Source organism: Chlorella variabilis, assembly GCF_000147415.1.
Source record: "Chlorella variabilis unplaced genomic scaffold CHLNCscaffold_1, whole genome shotgun sequence".
NCBI classification, from domain to species: domain Eukaryota; kingdom Viridiplantae; phylum Chlorophyta; class Trebouxiophyceae; order Chlorellales; family Chlorellaceae; genus Chlorella; species Chlorella variabilis.
In genome coordinates this window covers 2,178,674-2,190,458 of record NW_005435087.1, presented here as the reverse complement: position 1 = coordinate 2,190,458, position 11,785 = coordinate 2,178,674, and the positions used below count along the sequence as shown (strand labels likewise).

The following is an 11,785-nucleotide window of genomic DNA, read 5'->3' as shown; positions in this document are numbered from 1 at the left end:
GCGGCCCTGCGGGGTTGAGGGTGTGCAGGTCTGCCAGGGGCACCACCACCGAGCCAGGGGTGCGTCAGGATTCCCTCGCTGCAGCCATTTCCACACTGCCACCAAATTGATCTACTCGCTCTCCGTGTTGCTCACTGCACCCCACGGGTGTCTGTCAGCGAGCTGCCGATAGCAAAGGTGATGGAGGTGATGGAGATCGCAGGAACGGCTGCAAAACCATCGGGAGAGGGCCAGGGGAATAGGGCGGCCAGGCAGGCGCAGAGCCACTGAGGCGCAGGTCGATTGACCTCTGGCCTGCATTTCGCCTCACTCAATGCGCAGATCAGGGGCCCTGGCCCTGCGCTAAATCGCACGGACTGGCTCCACCGGGTGCTTTGCCGCCGCTCCCGCCCGAAGCCCTCTTGCCGCCAACAGCAAAGAACTACCCCAAGCCTTAGCAAGTCTATTGACAGATTACAGGTGCGAAGCGATACATTTATCATAAAATGTCTCCCCGACAGAAGAGGGAATTAAAACTTGCAGGGGTAGGCGTCGGAAGCCATCAAACAACAAACCGAGAGAGGCGGGGTGGCCTGGGTTGGGCGGCTCGGAGCCGGAAAATTTTCGGAAGAGGGAAGGAAAACGGTGGATTGGTTGAAATTGGGGCTGGATCTAGCTTCAACAAAAGTAAAGTGCATTCCTTGGGGTGCGCAGCAAGGCTGCCCACTGCGCTGCGCCTGGGGCGGCTGCAGGCGACGTTGCAGGGGTGGCGTGCCATGGGGGCAGCACCCAGCAGGCTGGTGTGCGTATGTGGGTGGGTGGGGCAGAGGTCGGGTGGGAAACTGACAGGGTCTGATGGATGGGCACCACACTGGGCATGCCAAGTGGGCGCGGAGCGCGGGGCGGCAGCGCAGCCTGCCCAGCCTCCAACTGCATGTGGCGGGGAGGCGCTGGCTGCTCAGGCCTCGCCGGGCAGCATAGTGTCCTCGGTGATCATGCACACCGCGCGAGTGGCGCCGGGGATGAGGTGGCCCACGCAGTCACGCTCCTTCAGCAGCTCCTCCTCCGTCTCCTGCAGCAGCAGCAGCCAGCACGAGGGAACCGTCGGGAAGCAGCTCTCATGCACCCTTTCATAAAGCAGGGCCAGGCTGCGTCTGCTATACGGCTGCACATATCACTCTGCCACACATCCCCCGTAGCGCCCCCCCCCCCCCGCCCACACACACACACACACACACACCACACACACGCACCGCCCACTGCCCACCGCACCTTGATCTTGGCCTGCAGCCAGTCGTCAATCACAAAGTCGTCGATGATCTCATAATCTCCGTCGCCATCCGAACGGCATGGCATGGAGAAGATGAGGTCCTCTGCAGGCGCGGGGAAAGAGAAGTGAGTCAATATGCAGGAGTTCCATGGCGGCTGAACAGGCAGGTGGGAACATGCAGGCAGGCACACACCGTCCACGCCGTAGGGGTTGCCCTCGGTGTAGACGCCGGTGGAGAAGCAGTCGCCGGGGGGGGTGGGGGTGTACAGGGAGCGCAGGTGGTCGGCGATGGACACGGCAGTGGAGGCGGCGGACGAGCGGCCCCACTTCTTTATGAGCGCGCCGCCGCGATTGGCCACCTTGGGCGTGAACTCCTCCTTGAGCCACTGCACGTCCTTGACCACTGCGGGCACGCGCTTGCCGCCAATCTTGGCGTTGACAAAGTCGGGGACCTGGGTGGTGGAGTGGTTGCCCCAGATGGTCATGTTGGTGACAGAGGTGTAGAACTTGCCCGACTTGAGCGCCAGCTGGCACTGCAGGGGGCAGGGGGGAAGCGGAGCAGGCCCAGGAGACTGTCATCGGCAGTGCCCTCCATCCGCCCGATGCAGATGCTCCAAACGCAGACGGCAACGGCAAACGCTGTGGCACCACGGCCCCGCCAGCAGCGCTGGGCCGCGCCCTGCCCCACCTTGGCGCGGTTCTCGTCCAGACGGGTGAGCGCGTGCCAGTTGCGCTTGGGCAGGTCTGGTGCGTTGGCCATGCCGATGAGGGCGTTGGTGTTGCACGGGTTGCCCACCACCAGCATCTTGCAGTCGCGGCTGGCCACGTCATTCAGGGCCCTGCCCTGCTCGGCGAAGATCTGGCCGTTGATGTCCAGCAGGTCCTTGCGCTCCATGCCGGGGCCGCGCGGCTTGGCGCCGATGAGCAGCGCCCAGTCGGCGCCCTCGAACACCTGGCGCGGGTCGATGCCCAGCTGCACCTCGCGCAACAGCGGGTACAGGCTGTCCTCCAGCTCCATGGCCACGCCCTCCAGCGCCTCGCGGGACCGCTCTGAGCCCAGCAGCTGCAGCTGGATGGGCTGGTCGCGGCCAAACACCTCGCCGGAGGCCAGCATGAACAGCAGGTGGTTGGAAATCTGGCCCGCCGCACCGGTCACCGCCACCTTCATCGTCTTCTTCCAGCTCTTGGTCAGCTCCGGCGACTCGTTGTCAAAGTCGTAGGAGGCGGTCCACACACTCTGGTAGCCCTCCTCCACCGGAGCGTCCAGGGTGGCAGCGCTGTGCAATGTTCAGGGGAGCAGTGGTAGTGTCGTTCAGGGGAACAGGGTTATCGGCGCACAAGGGCGGCTAAAGACACGGCAAAGGGCCAGCAGGGTGTATATGTGCTGCACGCAGGTCAGGGAGCGCACTGCCAAATTGTTGGGAGACTCGTATAGTCCACAAGCTTGCAGGCACCCTGCCGCGGCGACGAGCGGCGGAAGCAGAGCAGCAGGCAGCGCGCCCGGGGCGGGCGCGCCCTGAAGTCAGAGATTTGTGCTCGAGGCGCTGTGGCTCCCCAGGCTGGGCAGCAGCACGCACCTGCTGGCCACCAGGCGCTTCCCCCCAGTCTGCCCATCCTGCTTCTGCGCCCGGCAGACCAGCGACGCCCTAGGGAGCCTCCCTGCACTCCACGAGGCAAGGAGGTGTATCACAATCCACCTTGGCCCCGCACAGGGCCTGCCAAGACGCTGCGCTCGCCAAGCCTCTCACCTGCCCTGTTGGAGGGTGCCCTCCTCAGGGGCAGGGCAGAGCCGATGAAAGCGGTGGAGGCGGCCACCTGCTGCATGGCGAACAGATGAAGCGGAAAAGGCTCGAGCTTTGAGCCCAGGGGCGGGCTGTATCCCCCAGCCCCTGTCAGCAGCAGCGCAGGCTACAGACCCTGGAGTGCCATTTCTGGAGACTCGGGGCTCCCTCACTGCCTGTTCACTTGCTCAATTATTCGAAACATTCACCGCGCCCAGCTGATCAACCCGCATCCTTCACTTGCATTCCGCCGTCGGCACAGCGTGGGCCAGCCCGGCTTCATTGGTTGGGAGTCCCGAGAGGCCCGCAGCGCCAGCTGCTGACGCGCGCAAGCTGAAGCTCAGCGAGCAGCAGTGCACACACGGCCGGCGGCTCCTTGAGAAAAAGAGCAGCACAGGGCGCCTAGGGCAGCAGCAACGGCCTGCGGAGCAGCAGCAGCATGGAGCGCAAACGCAAGCTGGAGGTGTATGATGGGGTGCCGCAGGCGAATGGCGGCGGCGGTGCCTACCAGAACACGGCGGCGCCGCCCGCCGGCGACCCCCACGCCAATATCAATCCTTACACGGGACGCAGCTATAGCGCACGCTACCATCAAATTTTGTCCACGCGTCAGGGTGGGTGGGCAGCTGCTCTGGTGCTGGCCCATGTGTGTGGGTCAGTCAAACTGGGCCGCTGCCTCTGCCTTCTGTTTGCTGTGACATCCAGGGGCATCTGCCTGCCTCCTCCATGTCCTGCGCCGCCGCTGCTCGGCATCCACCCGCACCATCCCCTTCCGCAGGCCTGCCTGTGTGGCAAGCCAAGGCCGATTTCATCAACATGGTGAACAGCAGCCAGACAATCATCCTGGTGGGTGAGACGGGCAGCGGCAAGACGACGCAGATTGCGCAGTTCATCGCCGAGGCAGGCTACTGCGCCGGCGGGAAGAAGGTGGTGTGCACGCAGCCACGGCGGGTGGCGGCCATGTCCGTGGCGCGGCGTGTGGCAGAGGAGATGGATGTGGCGCTAGGGGAGGAGGTTGGCTACTCCATTCGCTTTGAGGAGTGCTCCGGCCCCCGCACCATCATCAAGTGAGTTGGGGCCACGTTGGCCGACAGGGTGGGCTTGTGCTGCAGGCCGCCGCTGCTGCCGCTGCTTCTAGGCTGGCTCACGTCTCCGCACCTCGTGCGTGCTGCCTTCCAAGGTGGCCATGCTCACCATTTCAACCTGCTGTCCCTCGCCCCTGCCGAAAGGTTTGCCACCGATGGCATGCTTCTGCGTGAGGCCATGACCGACCCGCTGCTGGAGAAGTACAGTGTGATCATCCTGGATGAGGCGCACGAGCGCACGCTGGCCACAGACGTGCTATTTGGCCTGCTCAAGGAGGTGCGTAGGATGCCCGTTGCTGCTGCTGCTGCTGCCGCTGCTGCAACTTGCTGCAGACAGCTGTGCGCCGCGCCGCTGGCTGAGCGGCTCGCAGGAAGTCGCTGCCTTGCATGCTCAACCCCTGGCTGCGGGTGCGCCCCATGTGCACGCAGGTGCTGAAGCAGCGGCAGGACCTGAAGCTGGTAGTGATGAGCGCGACGCTGGAGGCGGAGAAGTTCCAGGGCTACTTTCTGGACGCGCCGCTCATCAAGGTTCCGGGCCGGCTGCACCCTGTGGAAATCTTCTACACACAGGTGCAGTGCCTGCGAGTAGCTGTGCGTGTGTGTGTAGGAGTAGCTGCACTGGCATGGGGCAGCAAAGGCGGCTGCCCTCCTGTCTCGTTCCTGCCAACGTTCACCCTCTTTCGGGCACTTGCCAACTGCTCTCCTGCTGTCCCTCGCCACTGCAGGAGCCGGAGCGCGACTATCTGGAGGCCGCTATCCGCACCGTGGTGCAGATCCACTCGTGCGAGGGCCCTGGCGACATCCTCGTCTTTCTGACGGGAGAAGAGGAGATTGAGGATGCATGCCGAAAGATCACCAAGGAGGTGCGGCCGTTCGGCGATCAGCGTATGGGAAGACATGCGGCTGGCATGGCGCCCAGTCCTCCAACTTAAGGCGCACCCTGACCTGCTGGTCCTCAACAGTGCTGTGCCATGCCTTTTGTAGGTGAACAACCTGGGTGACAGCGTGGGCCCCATCAAGGTCTACCCCCTCTACTCCACCCTCCCCCCGCAGCAGCAGCAGCGCATCTTTGACCCCGCGCCGCCGGCGGCACGCCCCGGCGGCCCCGCCGGCCGCAAGATCATTGTTTCCACTAACATTGCCGAGACTAGTCTGACCATCGATGGCATTGTGTTTGTCATCGACCCCGGTTTTGCTAAGCAGAAGGTGAGGCTGGGCTGGGTGGTTGCACAAGTAGCTGGCCTTAGCCAGGTCCATCGGGGAAGCCGTTGTATCTGCAAGCTTGCATCCAGCAGCTTCCTGTGCGCCGCCTGGCCTGCAGGTGTACAACCCACGCATCCGGGTGGAGAGCCTGCTCGTATCCCCCATCTCTCGCGCATCTGCGCACCAGCGCGCCGGCCGTGCGGGACGCACCAAGCCCGGCAAATGCTTCCGGCTCTACACCGAGGCCTCCTTCTACAAGGACCTGCAGGAGCAGACGTACCCCGAGATCCTGCGCTCGAACCTGGGCTCCGTGGTGCTGCAGCTCAAGAAGCTGGGCATTGACGACCTGGTGAGCAAGGCAGGGAGAGGCGCGCCAGGCAGGGTGCCAGCTGGGATGCTGGCACGTTCCGTAACGCCTTGCTGCTCCAAGGGGAGAGGCTGCACACACCTGCAAACAATGCACGAGGGCGGGTCGCGCAGTGATTATAACACATTCCTCGTACTGAATGCCCGTCGTGGCATGACAGACAAGAAAACACCCATAGAATCTGAGCGCTTGCTGCCAGGGCGCAGCCGCTGCACGTGCCGCTGCCTGGCACCCGCATCCTGCCTCCTGCCTGCCACCCGGCCAGTGATGACCTCCACAACCTTATCTACATTGTACCGATTGTGGCCTGCCCACATGAGTAACTCTTCGACACCGAGGCCCGCCTGCACGCCCTGCTCCTCCCAACGCCCGGCACCCTGCACCCACATCCCGCTTGTTCTAGCGCATCTGCCACTCTGCACACACCCTGACCACACACCCTGTTGCTCCTGCACCGCTTTGCCTTGCCCTTTGCAGGTGCACTTTGACTTCATGGACCCTCCTGCCCCCGAGACACTCATGCGTGCCCTGGAGATGCTCAACTACCTGGGTGCCCTGGACGATGAGGGCAACCTGACGCAGGTGAGCAGCCTTGGTTTCTGGGATGAAGGTGCTTGCAGAGGGAGCACCGTGGTGTGGCGCCATCCAGGCCTCTTGGGCGCCCAATCGCTCCCTGATTCCCTTTCTTCTCTTTTTCGGCCGCCAGGTGGGCACCGTCATGGCCGAGTTCCCGCTCGACCCGCAGCTGTCCAAGATGATTGTGGCGGCACCCGAGTTCAAGTGCTCCAACGAGATCCTGAGGTGAGAGCTGGGTGGTGGGTTTAGGATCCTGTGGCTGCACCACCTTGCCGTTGCCTCCCTTTTTCTGTAGGTGTGTTATATGCACACAGCCTTCACGCCTCTGCCCTTGCGCTGCAGCATCGCCGCCATGCTGTCTATTCCCAACGTCTTTGTGCGGCCGCGCGAGGCGATGAAGGCGGCAGACGAGGCCAAGGCGCGGTTTGCCCACATCGACGGCGACCACCTCACGCTTCTCAACGTGTACCACGCCTACAAGCAGCACGGCGATGACAGCGAGTGGTGCTATGCCAACTTCCTGAACAACCGCTCGCTGAAGAGCGCAGACAACGTCCGCGGCCAGCTGGTGGGTGGCTCTGGCGGGCGCTTCCGGTCGGGCCTGCTGCAACGGCCGGGCGGGCCGGTCAAGCGCCCCACACCCCTCATCTTAACACCTGGTGGGTGCCCTCCGGTTCCCGCCGTCTCTTTGCCTTGCAGGTGCGTATCTGCACGCGGCTGCAGGTCCAGCTTGTGTCCACTGACTTCAACTCCCGCGACTACTACACAAACATACGCAAGGCGCTGGTGGCGGGGTACTTCATGCAGGTGTGTGCCCATGTGGTGCTGGTGGGATGGGGTGGCCACCAGGCCGCGGCGGACTGTGGGTGGGGCACCAGAGCAGTTCAGCTTTTTTCCCTGCGACTGTTCCCTGACTGGCTGGCTGGCTGGCTGGGCGCAGGTGGCGCACCTGGAGCGCACCGGGCACTACCTCACAGCCAAGGACAACCAGGTGGTGTACCTGCACCCTTCCACCTGCCTGGACCACAAGCCCGAGTGGTGAGCAATGTGCTGCGCGGCAACATGCCACTCCCTGCTGCGGCGGGCCTGGGGCTGGCTGCGGGATGCGTCTCGCCAATGGCAGGTCCTTGGCTGCTTCCTTCTCTTGTTATCTGCTCTGCCCGTGCGTGACGCCTGCTGCATCACCATTGCACGCGCCCCGCCTTGCTCGCGTCTGTGCAGGGCCCTGTACCAGGAGTTTGTGCTGACCAGCAAGAACTACATTCGCACTGTGACCGACATCAAGGGCGAGTGGCTGGTGGACCTGGCGCCCCACTACTTCGACATGACCAACTTCCCGGCGGGCGAGGCCAGGAGGGCGCTGGAGCGGCTGTACGCCAAGCGGGAGAAGGACCGGAGCGGGAGGTTCTGAACTGCACCAGAGCCTGGCCCATGCGTGGTGGCTGCTGCGCTGCTTCTTTGATTTCGCCTGTAGCAATACATCGATTCTTCCTGTGTTTGTAACTTTCATGTGTGGATAACTGAGGCGCGGGGAGCTGGATATGGCGTGGCACAGTGATCTTGCCCAGGTTGCGCCAGCGGGCGCCCCGCCAGCGGGCGGACCCTCTGCTTTGTTTCTCTCCCCAGGTGGTGGCATGGAACATTTCTTTTCATTCTCCATTCCAGCATGCACTTCGGCCTGTTTTCGGCAGTCAGTCGCGTGTTGACGACTGCACCATTGTCACGGTGTTGACAGCGTTTCTGGCTCTAGATGGCGTTCGTTATCGACCTGACTGGAGCTGTGCAGCAGGCGAGAGAGGACCCGCCGCCCACCCGCCGGCCAGCCCACCCGCCAGAAGTTGCTTCTCACAAGCGAGCGGTCTCGACTGACCGGCATCTCTCTGCTGTCATGCAGGCGAGACCAAAGCGTCGGCGCAAGGAGGAGGAGGACGTCATTGACCTAGTGGACAGCCAGGTGGGGGCGGGCAGGTGGGCACCCCGGGCACCGGCGTGGCGGCAGCAGCGGCAGCAGCAGGACGGCGGGCATGCCATTGCCATCGATCTGACGAACAGCCAGGACGACTATGCACAGCCAGGGCTGCACTCGCCAGCAGCCAAGCGACGGAGAGCGCCTGCCAAGGCGCCCAGCCGGGGGGGTTCTCAGCTATCGCCCCGGCATCAGACACAGCAGACACGGACGGAGCGACAGGCACTGCTTCCTGCGCAGCGGGAGCAGCAAGCAGTGCAGCAGGAGCGGCAGGCATGCTTGATCTGTTTTGAAGATGAAGGCGCCTTCATGCACTCCTTTGGTGGGTTGAGAGCCCATCAGCATTCGCGCCTGATGGCGGGGAAATCACGCCTGCAGATTCTTCATGCTGAGGCTTGCTAGCTGCCATGCCCCACCATGCCCCACCCGCCAGGACCTCCATGCCACCGCATCTCGCAGGCGCTTGCGGCCACAAGTTCTGCCTGCCCTGCCTTCGGCAGTACATCAGCGGCAAGGTCACGGATCGAGTCTTCCCCATCCCTTGCCCACTGCCGGATTGCAAGATGCCAGTCAGCGCCGCCGAATGCGGGCTGGTGCTGACTGCAGAAGAGCAGGTCACGCTCGGCAAGGTATGGGATTGTGTGGCAGTTTGTTGTTGCTTTGCGCTGTTAGCAGCAGCAGTTGGCTTCAGAGCCTGGCTGGCTTATCTGCAATGGCGTGCACTGCTTTGCCATGCCACGCTCCATGCAGATGGAAACGGAGGCTGCGGTGGGCGAGGGAGCTCGTTTGTTTTGCCCCAACAAGAAGTGCTCCCAGCTGCTGATCGCCGACGACAAGCGGGCCAACACCGCTATGGAGTGCCCCTACTGCACCGAGCAGCTCTGCGCCAACTGCGGGGTGGCGTGGCACCAGGGGATGACCTGCCAGCAATACCAGGTTGGCAGGGACGCCGCGGGACAGCGGGTGCTGCTAGGCGGCGCCAGCGCCGAACAGCCATGTGGATGCAGGATCTTCTCTCCCGCCTTGCCTTGGTGCTTGAAACGCGACTCCCTCGAACCTGTGCTCTGACCACTGGCATGCAAGCTAACTTTATGCGTATCCTGTCTTGTTGCCTGGGCTGGTGCAGGCGCAGCCTGGCGCCCTGCGCAGCAAGGACGACCAGGCTGTGCTCGATTTGGCGGAGCAGGAGGGGCTGCGCCGCTGCCCTGGCTGCGGCCAAATGGTGGAGAGGACACAGGGGTGCTCCCACATGCACTGCCGCTGTGGCGCCGTCTTCTGCTATAGCTGCGGTAAGAGCAAGAAGAGGGGTTCCGGCCACTACTGCGACTGTAAGCCCGCGGCGCAGCAGTGGTTGCACCCTCCCGCCGCGATGGCAGAGCAGATGCAGGCGCAGCAGCAGGCGGCGCAAGCAGTAGCCCGGCAGAGGCAAAGGATACGACAGCAGCGCCGGCAGTAGCAGCGCGAGGCGAGTCGGCAACAGCAGCAGCAGGTGGGCCGGCCTCAAACGCGTGGCGCCCAGGTGGCGGTGGCCGGAGCAGTAGCGGCAGCAGCGGGCCCCGGAGCACCAGGTGCTTGGGTGCCGCCCGTCGCCTTTGCTGGCATGCCTGGTCTCGTCGCTCCTGGCGCAGCGGCACCAGCAGCAGCTGCCGCCGGCTGGATGCCACACATTGCCTTCCCTGGCATTGCCTTCCCTGGCCGGACCTAGCGGCGTTAGCACAGCAGCTGCTGGGACCCTTTTGATCAGGGCTGGGTTCTGGTTTTGAACTTTTCTCTCTGCCTCTGCTCCTGAACTCCGCTTTATACTGTACAGCTCGCCTGCTTCTGGCGCAATGATGGCGGCGGACGCCTGCCACTCGATAGCTGTTTGCTTGCCTTCCCTTGCCTTTGATAATCTTCAAATCGAAACCTATTGCTTTGCGGCTATTGAAACAACTCCTGATGAAGCACTGGGAAACAGGACAGCGTGTGCACGCGTCGCCTGGAACATTCCTTGACCATTTGGTCAAGAGTCGGATGAAATTGGGAATGGCAAGGGAGGATTGACACTGCAGACTCTGGCAGTGCTTTGCATCAGAAAGCACCTCAGCGTGTTGCTGCATATTTTGGGGCTATCGCATGAATGACTGCTGACCTACAACATAGTGGGTCAAAGCAGGCCCAGCACTGAGTAGGCACCACCAGCTGCCGCCCGGCCGCCGCGGTGCCGCCGCCTTGCGCAGGCGGTGCCACTTGTGTTGGCACCAGTTGCATGCAGCCAGCGATTCAAGTGTTGCAGTTCGCAGATGAAATGACATCAAGCTACAGGTATAAGCAACAAAATGGTGCGTCCGGTGCAGCCTAGACCTGCGGGGTCAGAGCGACAGCTCCTCGGGCGACACAATCACGCCGTCCTGCAGCATGCCGCCCGGGGCAGGGAGATAGCAGGGATGTTCTCAGACTAAACTGCTGCCACCAGACTGCTGTCGACAGCGGCGTGCCGCCAGACCCCATTCCCAAGCAGCCCGCCCGCCCAGCCAGAGCGCTTGCCTTGTCAGCATACACCCAGTCTCCCGGCTTCACCGTCACCCCCGCAAAGGTGATTGGCACGTCCCGCAGGCCCTTGTCGCGCTTGGCCGACTTGAGGGGGTAGGTGTTGAGCGCCTTCACGCCCAGGGGCATCTTGCCAATGTCCTGCACAGGTGCCCAGGCGGGGGGAGCAGGGGGGGGTCCCCATTACGGCCTTGGCATGGGGTCCAGCAGCACAGGCAGGAGTGGTGCTGGGCAGGTCAAGAGAGGAGCAGCCACGCAAGGCCCACCACCCAGCAGCCTGCCGCCAGCATCGCACACCTCGCTGTCACGGATGCAGCCGTTGATGATGATGCCGCTCCACCCATTCTTGTAAGCCATCTCGGCGATGTTATCACCCAGCAGCGCACACCTGCAGGCTCAGAATTGCTTTGATAACTTCAATGCTCCTCCTCCTTCCGTGCTCATCCCCCATCAGTCGTTGGCTGCTGATATCCCACCACTCTCAGCCAAGCCACGACACCCAGCAGCTATCAGGTTGCAGCCACATCCTTTTCTGACCCTGCCTCTCAGCACCCACCGCATGCTGGCGCCGCCATCCACCACCAGCACCCGCCCTGCGCCCTGCTCCTCCAGCGCCGCACGCACCAGCGGGTTGGCCTGCAGCACAAGGTGAAGCAGCCACACACTCACGCATGTGGCAGCATGCAGTGGCCGGTGGCGGGCGGCGTGGAATCGCCAGTACAGTTGCAGAATAGGCAGCCACAAAACAGTAGCCTACAAGCAGCCGCCCACCTCGAAGCACTTGATGGTTGCTGCCTGGCCGCGGAAGCGCAAGTGCCCGCCGAGGTCTCTGAACAGCGGCTGCATGATCTGGATCTTGGGCTGCGACACACAATCCACTGCTTCTGGGTGGTACACGTCGCACAGGTCGGCGGTGCCCAGGCGGGAGGGGTCGGGGGGCGGGTACTGGTTGCTGGCAGGGCCCGACGCAGAGGCGGCGAGGCCCCGTCGGGTGGCGCTGCAGCCGGCAGCGGCAGCCCAGCGCTGCAC

At 63.4% G+C, this 11,785-nt stretch overlaps 3 protein-coding genes across 3 annotated transcripts; 2 read left to right on the top strand and 1 right to left on the bottom strand.

Moving 5' to 3' along the window:
* Positions 1-439: 439 nt before the first annotated feature.
* Positions 440-3,089, bottom strand: CHLNCDRAFT_29326 (hypothetical protein). Its single transcript, XM_005851824.1, has 6 exons — positions 2,998-3,089; positions 2,827-2,908; positions 1,938-2,526; positions 1,443-1,782; positions 1,252-1,352; positions 440-1,051 (listed from the first exon to the last, which is right to left on the bottom strand). The coding sequence occupies exons 1-6, from the start codon at positions 3,071-3,073 to the stop codon at positions 938-940; spliced, it is 1,302 nt and encodes a 433-aa protein (XP_005851886.1). The 5' UTR covers positions 3,074-3,089; the 3' UTR covers positions 440-937.
* Positions 3,090-3,221: 132 nt separating this feature from the next.
* CHLNCDRAFT_33628 (hypothetical protein) lies at positions 3,222-7,672 on the top strand (the record flags this gene model as incomplete). Its single annotated transcript, XM_005852159.1, has 13 exons — positions 3,222-3,644; positions 3,809-4,097; positions 4,260-4,392; positions 4,545-4,685; positions 4,841-4,978; positions 5,100-5,321; positions 5,437-5,667; positions 6,163-6,267; positions 6,392-6,486; positions 6,604-6,829; positions 6,961-7,068; positions 7,202-7,299; positions 7,483-7,672. The coding sequence occupies exons 1-13, from the start codon at positions 3,470-3,472 to the stop codon at positions 7,670-7,672; spliced, it is 2,151 nt and encodes a 716-aa protein (XP_005852221.1). The 5' UTR covers positions 3,222-3,469.
* Positions 7,673-9,010: 1,338 nt separating this feature from the next.
* On the top strand, positions 9,011-9,551 carry CHLNCDRAFT_17822 (hypothetical protein; the record flags this gene model as incomplete). Its single annotated transcript, XM_005852158.1, has 2 exons — positions 9,011-9,190; positions 9,381-9,551. Coding segments are annotated over 2 exons (351 nt in total), but the record flags the coding sequence as incomplete, so codon positions are not given.
* Between the last annotated feature and the right edge of the window lie 2,234 nt (positions 9,552-11,785).

Coding starts and splice junctions, on each gene's coding strand:
- CHLNCDRAFT_29326 (XM_005851824.1), bottom strand. CDS start 3,073: ATGCAGCAGGTGGCCGCCTCCACCGCTTTCATCGGCTCTGCCCTGCCC. Junction 1,783..1,937: donor TGGACGAGAACCGCGCCAAG/GTGGGGCAGGGC, acceptor TGCCCCCTGCAG/TGCCAGCTGGCGCTCAAGTC. Junction 1,353..1,442: donor CAACCCCTACGGCGTGGACG/GTGTGTGCCTGC, acceptor CCGCGCCTGCAG/AGGACCTCATCTTCTCCATG.